Source organism: Sphaerodactylus townsendi, linkage group LG03, assembly GCF_021028975.2.
Source record: "Sphaerodactylus townsendi isolate TG3544 linkage group LG03, MPM_Stown_v2.3, whole genome shotgun sequence".
NCBI lineage: Eukaryota > Metazoa > Chordata > Lepidosauria > Squamata > Sphaerodactylidae > Sphaerodactylus > Sphaerodactylus townsendi.
In genome coordinates this window covers 93875857-93888152 of record NC_059427.1, presented here as the reverse complement: position 1 = coordinate 93888152, position 12296 = coordinate 93875857, and the positions used below count along the sequence as shown (strand labels likewise).

The 12296-nt window shown below is 42.2% G+C and overlaps 1 protein-coding gene across 1 annotated transcript in view; it reads right to left on the bottom strand.

Moving 5' to 3' along the window:
* Window positions 1-2880: 2880 nt before the first annotated feature.
* SH3RF2 (SH3 domain containing ring finger 2) overlaps window positions 2881-12296 on the bottom strand; it is a 113546-nt gene continuing 104130 nt past the window's right edge. Inside the window, exons 9-10 of the mRNA XM_048492086.1 lie at window positions 8724-9076; window positions 2881-5446 (exon numbers count right to left, since the gene is read on the bottom strand). Of these exons, the coding sequence (XP_048348043.1) occupies window positions 5156-5446; window positions 8724-9076 (644 nt within the window). The 3' untranslated portion in view covers window positions 2881-5155. The remainder of the gene's footprint in view (window positions 5447-8723; window positions 9077-12296) is intronic.

Here is a 12296-nt window from a genome sequence, read left to right as displayed (position 1 = left end):
CAATTTTATGGAAATATAGAAAAAGCACAGAACATGGTGTTGAGAATTCATCCTTATGAATAACTTTTTTTAAAGTATCGCATTTCTGATATTCATGTGTGTGAAAGTGTGCATGGAAATATTACAAATTATACCAAATTATGTAGGGTGGTGAGAACTGCAAAGAACTGCAAAGAGCTCCAAGTGAACCTTTCTAAATTAGGTGAGTAGGCTAAGAAATGGCAAATGAAGTTCAATGTAGCAAAATGTAAAGTGATGCGCATAGGGGCAAAAAATCCAAACTTCACATACACACTACAGGGATCAGTGCTATCAGTCACAGACCAGGAAAGGGATTTGGGCGTCTTGATAGTTCCATGGGTATCATGTCAACTCAATGCATGGCAGCTGTGAAAAAGGAAAACTCTATGCTGGGGATAATTAGGAAATGAATTGATAATAAAACTGAAAAGATTGCCATGCTCATAAAGCAGTGGTGCGACTGCACTTGGAGTACTGTGTTCAGTTCTGGGCGCCACATCTCAAAAAGAATATCAAAGAGATAGAAAAAGTGCAGAGAAGGGCAACGAGGATGATTGAGGGACTGGAACACCTTCCTTATGAGGAGAGGCTGCATCGTTTGGGTCTCTAGTTGGGAGAGGAGGGGGGATATGATTGAAGTCTATAAAATTATGAATGGAGTAGAAAATGTTGACAGAGAGAATTTTTTTCTCTTTCTCACAATACTAGAACCAGGGGGCGTACATTGAAAATGCTTGGGGGAAGAATTAGGACTAATAAAAGGAAACATTTCTTCATGCAAAGTGTGATTGGTGTTTGGAATATGCTGCCACAGGAAGTGGTGATGGCCACTAACCTGGATAACTTTAAAAGGGGCTTGGACAGATTTATGGAGGAGAAGTCGATTTATGGCTACCAATCTTGATCCTCCTTGATCTGAGCTTGCAAATGCTTCAGCAGACCAGGTGCTTGGGAGCAGCAGCAGCAGCAGCTGGAGAAGGCCATTGCTTTCACATTCTGCAGGTGAGCTCCCAAAGATATCTGGTGGGCCACTGCGAGTAGCAGAGTGCTGGACTAGGTGGATTCTGATCTGATCCAGCAGGTTCTTTCTTATGTTCTTCTTCATGAAAGTGTGTGTACAATGTCTGCTATAATCCTGGAAGCTGGAGATGTGGCTGAGAAATATATCTAGTGTGTAGTTAGCAGTTTTTAGCAGGTTGCACTACTTCCTGCTTGCCCTCACAAAAATGTGGAATAAAATATACAGAATACGAAAACTGCAGAATTGATTGTCCAACTATGCAAATTTCCATCAGACATAAAGAATAATGTGAGTGTCCCTTGTGCAGAAAGTGCTGTGTTTCCTCTACATGCATAATGTTGCCTTGTAACACTAACTGCAGAGGTAATTTTCAACTGAATGTATAGAATGAACATTAGGGTCAGTGGAACTATGCAGAAAGGTTATCCAGCACCACTCATGTAAACAGTTGTGATGTTTAACGTCCTCCCTGAATATCTGTGAATTTTCATTTGATCTCTGCTCATCCCAAATGAGTTCAGAGTTCAACTTTTCATGTAAGATAAAACATACTTACACAGTTATTTCCGATGGCAAGGACAACTTTCAAAATCTAAAGATTTTTTTGAGCATTTCCTCTTATTATGTGGGGTTTAGTATTGTGGGGGTCAACAAAGAGAGATAACAGAGTCCAGGCACTATAGTTGAACATTAGCCTGGGAAACCCAATTTCCAGCCACATCCACATCTCAGCAAGGTAAAGGTCCAAGAATAAGCTACTCTCAGCTATAGTGTTCATCAGGTTCATAAGGAATGCAGTGACTTATCTCACTGGTTGCGAGAATGAGCACAATAACAACCAAATGGAAATGAAAAGTGTTCTGTAAATGGTAAAAAATTAGCAACCTACAATGCAATCCTAAGTAGGTTTACTCAGCATTATACTGAATGGAGCTTACTCCCAGGAAAGCATTCCTTGGATTGGACTGTAAGTCATTCTAGATCTACATGGTACAGTTTTCTCACAGCTGCCATTCCAGATTTGAAGGGAATTCTTGGTTACCAAGTCAGCAAGGGCTGTTGTTACATTTGCCACAGAACCAGTGCTAAACAGCTGCTTCTGTCAGACTGGAGATTTTCCTTTGTTTTCAACTGACTCCTCTTGGTGAATAGTTACAGTAGCGTGTGGTAGGCTAAAGTGCCAAAGCTTCTGCTGCTTAAAGGCAAGCAATCATGGGGATGTCATGGTTTTGAATCAGGGCTGTTAGATCTTTGGCCCATTTGATGTCCCTCTGGCTCAGCAAACCCTGCAATCGGCTCAGGCAGGTTTGGCTCTGCAAACTAAGATTGCTAATGCAAATGGATGACAGAGTTTTTCACAGGCTCTAAAATGCCAATCCCGCTTTCCACTGGCATCCACCCTTCGCTGTTTTTAGTCAATGAAGCATTTGCCGGTGTTTCCATCTGCCTATTTAATTCTCAAGCACTGGATATTTGTGGATTAAGTGAGTCTCATGGGTTTGTGTGCACATTTATGAGTAACATACAACAAGCAAGAATCCCCCAAAGGTCTGAATCTGAAAGCTGCTTGTGTTATGGACTTAGGTGCTTTTGTGGATACCGAGGGTAGTCTGGATTTCCCGGGTGCAGGAATACTTTTGTATTGCTTATTTTAAAAACAGAGCTGAGCTTGATATACTTCTTCCAAAATATGTGATTGGTGACCGCTTCATACATGCCATTTTTCCTGAGGGAGGGGTGTATGGAAGTCACGTGAACAGCAAATGTGGCAAGAATGTCTGAATACATGCACATATATCTGGAAATCATGACCTGCAGCTTTCAAACACACAGCAAAGTAACTAAATTAAGAGTTTATTTTGGCTACAAACAATGAATACTTATAGCCCAGGGAGCCATAGGATGCAAGAAGGCTGAGGAGAATGCAAGCTACGCAAGCCATATGAGGAAAGCTGAGGGGTTTGGGAATGTTCAGTCTGGAGAAGAGGAGGTTGAGGGGAGACATCATAGCTCTCCTTAAGTATTTGAAGGGCTGTCACTTAGGAGGGCAGGGAGCTGTGTGATGCAGCTGTTATCCTTCATACATCAAGATAAATACTAGATTATTCACACATGATGCATGTGGCCTTATATTCCTCCCCCGCACCTTACCTGCATAGTAAAATTGTTGTATGTCAAACGTTAGTATACATCCAATGTTCAGTAGTGGGAATTATCAATATTATTATCCTTTCTCTCTGAGCTTTGTACGATGTACGCTACTTAAGTATGCCATGAATGAAATCTCCCTTCTGCCTAGTATTCACTGTGAACATTTCACTATGCTTGTCTTTGCAAAAGTGACATGTGGACGTCAGTGCTGCAATGACCTGAAAAGACCTTTGCAAAAGTGACATGTGGAAGTCAGTGCTACAATGACCTGAGAAGACCTGGCTTTCCATAAGATATAGGGGTTAATTTGAACCCCCAAAGGAGAATAAATCTGAAAGGATGAGTGGCATTGTATTGTGCTCTTAATAAAGATTAAAAAGATGGTTGGTGTGAGGAAATGGGAACTCTATCCTCTGGTTTCACTGGATTCCAAATGGAATGCCACCTTCTCTTATGCTGTCCAAATGCTGAACACAAGCAGTAAACATCCATTGTGACAATTTCAGTCTGTTTGTGCAATGACCCAGGGAAATGTGGTGTCATCTTTATTGCAATGATGCAGTAGGAGACATTCCATCATCTCATTTTGGCTAGAATGTGCGGTTTTGAACTTGCAGTGAGAACAAAACAAACAAAGCTCTACCATTTACTGCTATTCTAATGTTGAGTCACAGCTGGGATAAACAGATAGCACATTCCAATTCTACTTATTGCTGAGGTTACATAGCAGGGAGTGTGAGCAAACCTGGGAATAAGCAAGCATGTATAAATAGGAAAATAAATAGGAGTGGGATGGAAGAAAGGAAGGGCCTTATAAAAGACTCTGAGTTCCTCCTGTGGCATTGTCCTGCAAGCTGTGTTTGAAGACAGAGGGCAAAACATGGATGAGAGATCAGGAGGGCCTAGGCAGAAACTGGATGAGCATTGTGTTTTACAACATAGGACTGAATGCAGTTGTACTCTAAGAACAGAAATGTACAGTCAGATCCTAAGTATGTTTCCTTCAAAAAAAGTCCCACTGAGTGCAACTATGTTTGTTCCCAAGTAAATATGCCTAAGATTGCAACCTGAGATTGTGAAAATTTAAAAATATGCTGATTGTTCTATGAAGAGCATCCAGCTGCCCTTCAACTTGTTGGGATACAAATATCTCACATTATATACACAGATATATGATTTTTTAAAAAATTGTATGGAATTTGCATGTGTCCCAACATGTGGAAGGATAGTTAGCTGGTTCATGGAAGCGAGATCAAGAATTCATAGCTGGGGAGAGCCAATGCACTGATCATATTTCATTATTTATCTTGATTAACTATGCTGGATATAAGATAAAATATAAGATTCCTAAAAGATAGATCAAATCATAATCAAATCATATAAATTAACTTCAAAATGTTAAGGTGCAAACTGAGATATGAAACTAGGCATAAGGAGAATCTGAAAACTCAGCCAGACAAGAAGTGGATGATTTTTATCTGCTGTGGAAGGGAATAGGACAGACCAGAGATGGTCTAATCAGAATTGCTTAACCCATTCCCAAATGTACCGCACGGTAGTTGAACTTACTAGTCCAATGTGATTTTTGAGCAGGTCTCCATGCACATAATCTCCTCTGCTCTCAACCCAATTTGTCTCTATCAGTGGCAATGAATTACCTCTGGAAGATGTAACAGTCTTTGTATGTGGAGAGAAATGCCAGACATGACACACTTTTGGAGCTGAGGTACAGATTGAAGCCACACAAAATAAAAACCCTTTGTACAATGTGGAATAAGAAGTATCCATCAGTCATTTGCTGACCATCTCTGCTAGTGCAGTTTCCTGAAAGAGGCCTAACTCTCCTGTGAAATTTACACTAAAGAAGTGTTTGTTTACGGCGTACATAGGGGTTCCCCCATTCACAGCAAAATATAATGGCATTTTTTTCAAAATGAAACAATTAAGTAGGATTAATCTTTTTCAGTTTTCAGAGATGCTGCAATAATTCTTTTTTGTAGGAAGGGTCAGGTGACCTGCTTGATCTAGGGATGAGGTCTTGGGATGTAGCATCCTTCTTTGATGAACTGGACTAGAGCTATTGCGGTGGGAATGAAGAGATGATGCATCAGGGCCCTTGGCTGATTCTGTCTGTGTGGTTTCATTAGTTCCTCCTTGCTCAGTCTTGCCACTGGGCAAGCTGGGTGAAAGTTGAGAGCTGTGTCTCTTGGATGGTGGAGGGCTGTAGTTCTGAAACCTCACTGTTTTCACTTGCTGAAATAGAACAGAAGCAAAGCATTATTGCTGGCAGACAACCGGCAGCATTGTTTTGGCTGCATGCTGACACAATAAAATTGAAACTCAATGAGCTAGAAAAGTGAGCTTTCTTTCCCTGCCCCTCCAGATTGAAAGAAACTTTAGGAAATGGCACATTGGGCAATGGTTAGAAAAGGGAGTTAGTGCAAATAAGTGTACTAGTGATACTTCTAAAAATGTGCTACACTGCAAATTGTTCATCAAGCAGAATACTGTTCTGCAAGTTATTTGTCCACAGTGACGAAGCTATAGATTTTTTATGGGGCAGGTTCGGGGGCATGGCCATACCCGCACCCACCCCTGGGGCATGGCCATGCCTTCCCAAGCTCTGCTCCCTGCCTCAGTGCTCCAAGGCAGGGGACGGCAGTCTTCCCTGCCCCCCCGCCCTTCCCTGCCCCCCCACTGGCTGGGAGCCCAGTCATCAGCCGTCAGTCCCTTCTTCCCTCCCCTCCAAGGAGAAGAGGTTGCAGTCCTAGGCCTCGGAGAGTTGCTTTTGTAAGCACTGAGGCTGGGGGCGGGCCTTGGGAGGCGTGGCCATGCCCCCATGGCTTTGGACATTTAATGGGTTTTTTTGAACCCATAACCCTCCCTTACCTACGTCCTTGTTTGTCCAACATTGTTTTCAGACTCCTTTGTCTTTTCCTTCAGCCCTAAAATATTATATACTAGCAGAGGGCCTTCAAGATAGAAGGAAGTTAGCTTGGCATAGAATTTTCAGAGAAATTATGAGATCCCTAGTCATTTGCCTATAGCCCTGCTTCACTCTGGAGGATACTAAAACAAAGTGTGTTTGAATACTTCTCTTGACTAATCTAGGAGTAAAGGATTAAGTGAACCCTACTTCTGTAAAAACCTATCCAATCGCTACACTTCTCTTCCAAGGTCCTGCTTTGGGTGCCCTGCCTTTTCAGATTAGGCAGATGGCAACCAGGAAGAAGACCATCTCAATTGTGGCCCCAAAGCTCTGAAACTCCCCCATGGGAGATTCAACTGTGCCCCTCTATTGCTGTCTTCCAACAGCAGATGAAGCCTTTTTTAAATGTTGTCTCGCATTCCCTCAGTGATCCCCTTTCATTGCCCTACATTTTAGTTGTTTTTCTATGTTTTTTGTATGTGTAATGGCATTTTTGTTTTTAAGATGGTTTTAATAGTTTTTAAAATGTGTTTTCATTATGTTTTTTAAAAATTTCTTAGACATCTTGGTGGCCTTGATGAGAATAGAAATGTCAAGTAAAAAATCTCATAAACAAATAAAACCATGTAATCAATGATGGGATTCAGAAGATTCACACCACTTCGGTAGAACCGGTTGTTAAAATGGTGCTTATAAACAACCAGTTGTTCAATTATTTGAATCCCACCACTGCATGTAATCACTGCATGTAATTCGCCTGAGAATCACAAGACCAAGGCAAGTAATAACAATGCAAAAAACAACAACAACCCTGCCTTGGACAAAGGGACTAGTGATAGTAGATGCTACTGGGAAGACTGAAGCTGCCACCAGGGAACATGCAAGGGGAGGTGGTCCTATAGCCTTAGGTAAATTCAGAGCCCACAGTGGCATAGTGGTTAGCATGTTAGATTATGATGACTTCATCATGAAGTGTGCTAGATGACCTAGAGCCAATCATAGACTCTTAGCCTAACTGGTTAGGTGCTGTGAAGATTAAACAGAAGGGGGAAGAACCATCTATGCAGTCCAGAGCTCATTGGAGGCAAGGCAGAATAAATAGATAAATAGGGTCACAATCTTCTAACTTTTGCCCAATCCCACCTGCAAAAATGGGAATAATACTGCCCAAGTGTCAAGGGATGTGTTAAGAGTTACTCAGACAATATATGTGAGGGGCTTAGAATGCTTAAAGTGCTTGCATTATTGCTTAGAAATGCATTTAGTTTATTTTTAGTTGTGCAATCTCCATCGTTACATAAGAACATAAGAACAAGTCAGCTGGATCAGACCAGAGTCCATCTAGTCCAGCACTCTGGCTGCTTGTAGTGGCCCACCAGGTGCCTTTGGGAGCTCACCTGCAGAATGTGAAAGCAATGGCCTTCTCCTGCTGCTGCTGCTCCCAAGCACCTGGTCTGCTAAGGCATTTGCAATCTCAGATCAAGGAGGATCAAGATTGGTAGCCATAGATCAACTTCTCCTCCATAAATCTGTCCAAGCCCTTTTTAAAGCTATCCAGGTGGCCTCCTGTGGCAGCATATTCCAAACACCAATCACACGTTGCGTGAAGAAATGTTTCCTTTTATTAGTCCTAATTCTTCCCCCCAGCATTTTCAGTGTATGCCCCCTGGTTCTAGTATTGTGAGAAAGAGAGAAAAATTTCTCTGTCAACATTTTCTACCCCATGCATAATTTTATAGGCTTCAATCATATCCCCCCTCAGACGTCTCCTCTCCAAGCTAAAGAGTCCCAAACGCTGCAGCCTCTCCTCATAAGGAAGGTGCTCCAATCCCTCAATCATCCTCGTTGCCCTTCTCTGCACTTTTTCTATCTCTTCGATATCCTTTTTGAGATGTGGCGACCAGAACTGAACACAGTACTCCAAGTGCGGTCGCACCACTGCTTTATATAAGGGCATGACAATCCTTGCAGTTTTATTATCAATTCCTTTCCTAATTATCCCTAATGATCGTTGTTCTGGATGTCCTGTATTTCACCTTGGTTTAACCCTCCAAAAAAGATTTATCCCAAAGCGTAACCTTCACAAATAAAGAAGATTTCTACATGGGTTACTTTGCTCAGTCACCAGATTTTCTCTGGAGGTTATAAAAAAAATCACTTCCACTTCCACTTCATATTTCCATTCTACTTTACCAACTGGTTGCCCACTGAGCCACAGATGATTTTTGTGGGTCTGATGTGTGAGTATATTTCCCCTGCCTAACAATTGGAGGTAAAGAAACATCTGGTATGCTGGAAGAGAGCACTATGTTTTGTATTAACTGGTGATGCTGAGTTAATGAGAAACTAGGATACTGCAAGCCACAGTTGGGAAATCCTTCTTGAGAAGTCATGAATGATGCAAACAGTGTACTATAGAGAGTCCCAACAGAGTCCATAATAGTCAGCAGGCTCTCGGTGTAACACAAATCTTTCGTGACTGCTCTCCGCACTAACTCAACCTTTAACTGCAGTTCTAACATCATTTTCAAAGCTTTTCATAATCATAACATTTGACATGTAAAAACCACCCCCTGTACAATGTGTGGATTGCATAGTTACCTTCTCAGTACCGTTTCTGGAGGTATCTGGCTTCACCAATATGGATGGTGGAGCAGATGCAGGTGGCTTTAGAGTCAGTTCACCTTTTGTTGACAATTCTTTGGTGTCCAATACAGAGCTACACACAGAAGGAGCTCTGCTGTTTCCGCTCCGGGGCACTAACACTAATGAAGAATCATGGGAAAAATTCGGCCTGGCTGCTGTGTCAGCTGCGCCAGTTCCTCGGGGCAGACTGGAGATCTGCTGATATATTGGAGATTGCTGGGGTCGTAAAGGGGTAGCAGAAGTGCGCCTCAGGGAGCTGATAAATGGAATAATAGCTATAGGCTGCACAGGTTTCAGGAGAGATCCATCTGTGGAGATGGGATTTACAAAAGAGGAGGGTTAAGAATAATAATTAGCCCTTAAACAGCAAAGTTCAGAGTATTCACACCAATAGCTAGAGACAATTCCTAAATTGCTTATTTGCAATGGCAACTGTTTTCATAAACTCCTAGTGTTTTTAAGTTACCAACTCCTAGTGTTTTAGGACCCAACAAAAAGTTGCAAGGCTTTTATAACTCTATGGAAGGGCACATGTGTTGCATGCAGAACCACCCAGTCTCAAGCTGTATAATCTTTAGTTTTAAAAGTGTGTGTCATAGAAGGAACGGGACAGAACCTATGCCAGACAAGTAAATAATACTGGGATTAATGGATCAACAGGCTGACCCAGAGAAAAACAGAGTTCTATGTCTCATTTTTACTTGTTTGTAAATTTGGCATAAAATATATTAACTGCTGTCTAAAGCATATTAAAAAGCTAAAAGTAATGTGGATTACACTGCTCTCTTTTGTAATCACTTAGAACTGCCATATAACCCATCTGACTTTGCTGAATTAAACCTATTATTACCACCTTCTTTAAATCTGTATATTAAGAAGAAATTTGTTTTCACCATGCTGAAGCTGAAGCTAAATCCAGTGGAGACAGAGGTCACGTGGCTGGGTCAGGAGGACTTGGGGGGAAATGGCCACCTCCCAGCTCTTGATAAAGTGCAGTTAACATCTTTGCCAGCTGTCAGGAGTAAATGCCCCCCTGTCTATGGAGGCTTAGCTGACACAAGTAGTCAAACTGGTTTTTTACCATCTCTGCCAGGCTAGATTATTGCCCCTACTTGTCACAAGACCTAGCTACAGTGATCCATGTGACTGTCACCTCCAGGCTAGACTATTGTAACTTGCTTTTCACTGGGTTGCCCTTTAGACCAACCCATAAATTCAAACTGGAGCAGAATGTAGGTGCACAGATCCTCATGGGGACTCCATGGAGGAAGTGTATACATCAAGTGCTCTGCCAGCTGCATTGGTATTCCATGTCCCCGGGCGCATGCCATTTGATCATGGGGGGGGGAGGGGTGTTGGGCGCCGGCTGGGTCCTTGTGCTCGGCCTCTCCAGTGGCGTGGTGAACCAGCCGGCACCTGGAGGCTCCCTCTGTGCCGGGGTGCTGCTCGCTGACTGATGTGTGTGCCACAGCAGCAGGCCAGCACCCCAGGGAGTCTGGGGAGGGCAGGAGCCAGACTGCCACAATGGCACCCACAATGGCACCTACCCACAGTGAGCCACCCACTGCTGAGCCCTGCCCTCCCCTGCCTCCCTACAGGTCAGCTCTTGCCTTCCCTAGGGAGGCTGGGGAAGGCAGGACTCGGCGGTGGCTGCAGGTGGCCAAGCCCTGTCCTCCCTGGCCACCCTACTGGCAGCTGTAAGTGGGGTATGGAGGGGGGGGAGCTGGGCGGGTGTGTGTGTGCAGGGAGCCAGTCATTCCCCGGGCACCATTTCATCCTCTGCTACCAATGGAGTACCAAGTCAAGTTCAAGGATCCCTAGGTCTTGACCTTTAAAGCTCTAAGTGGTCTTGGGCCTTTCTATTTTCAGGATCGCCTCTCCAAATACATCCCTAAGAGAATACTTCACTTTATGGATAACAACTTGCTGGTGGCCCCTGGCCTGAAAAGTGTCTGATTGCCCTCAATCAGGGCCACAGCATTTTCAGCTCTGCCCCCAGCTTAGTGAAATGCTCTGTCAAATGAGGCCAGGGTTCCGTGGAACCTATCACAGTTCCACAGGGCCTGTAAGATGAAGTTATTCTGTCAGGCCTATGGTTGAGGGTAGCAGTGGTAATTCCAAGAAAGCTGGCCTCCCTACTCCAGGTTCTTTGTTTATTTTATTGTTCTTTTTCATCCCATTTCCCTTTTATTAGTCTGATTTTACCACCATGAGTTATTATGGCTGGAATTTTGACAGTTGTTTTTACTATGATTTGTTACTGTAAACTGCCCTGAGCCTGTAAGGAGAAGGGTGGCCTATAAATAAATAAAATAAACCAAAATAAATAAGGTTGCCATCTTTTACCCCTTAGAAGATGCAAATAAATTTAACAGATGAAACTTTAGATGATTTCATTTTGTCATTAGGAGAAATTATATGTAAAAATGTGAAGGCCTTTAAAAATCAGATTTTTTTAAAAATAGACGGTTCCTACCAATTTTCCAGGAACTTTCCCCTCCCATACTATGTATATATATTGAGTAATATCATTTTATATTCAAAGTTATAAGTCTTTATACACTGTTAGATCAATAACATAAATTTAAGATTAATAGGAAAAGAGACTTATTGCCTATATTTCAATTTCCCCCTGCATTTCTGGATTTTCGGTTGACCATTGTTTCAATATTTCCAGAAATGCTATGTTTGTATCTGTGTCATCAAATGTTTTGGTGTCCAGATGCAGCAACAGTTATTGGGGCAAGGCCAGCAATAAGGTGGGAAGTTACTGTTGACCTTTCTACATTCACAACCAAATATAATATAAACTTTCAAAGATCTCCATGACTGTGACACTCTATTCTTCTGCCTTTATTTATAACACTGAACATGACCTTTAAGTTACCAACATCCAGGTAGTGGCTGGAAATCTCCTGGCATTACAGCTGATACCCAGTTTATAGAGATCAGTTTATATGGAGAAAATGAACACCTTGGAAGGTGGACTGTATAGCATTATACCCCATTGAAGTCCTTCCCCCAAACCCCACCTTCCTCAGGCTCTACTCCCAAAAACTCCAGATATTTCTCACCCAGAGACTGCAACTGTATACTTTGCTCCATCAACTGTATTATCTTCAGCTACCCAAAAGACTCCTGTTCTCTTTAGCAGTTGAATGAATCCCAAATGTGTATTGATTATATTTGTATGAATTGATCTCTTATTAATCTTACTTTTCCCCCCTTCTCCTTCTGTTGTCTCCCTTACTCCTGTGATGAAGAAAGACCCTTTTAAAGCCTAGACTCTAAAAATCACCACAGGTCAATGATCCTACAACATATATAAACATTCTTACTCTTATTTTCTAAAAGAATGTGTGTGCCATCATGTAGTCTTGTGCTAAAATCACATTTATATATGCATTAATGTTTGGGACATTCTTTCAGAATAAATGTTTCCCTGATGAGATTGTGGGTCAACCTCAAAAAAACAGTAAGTTTGTAAAAGTCATTGCTGAACCTTCTGTTTATCCCCACATTTTTGGT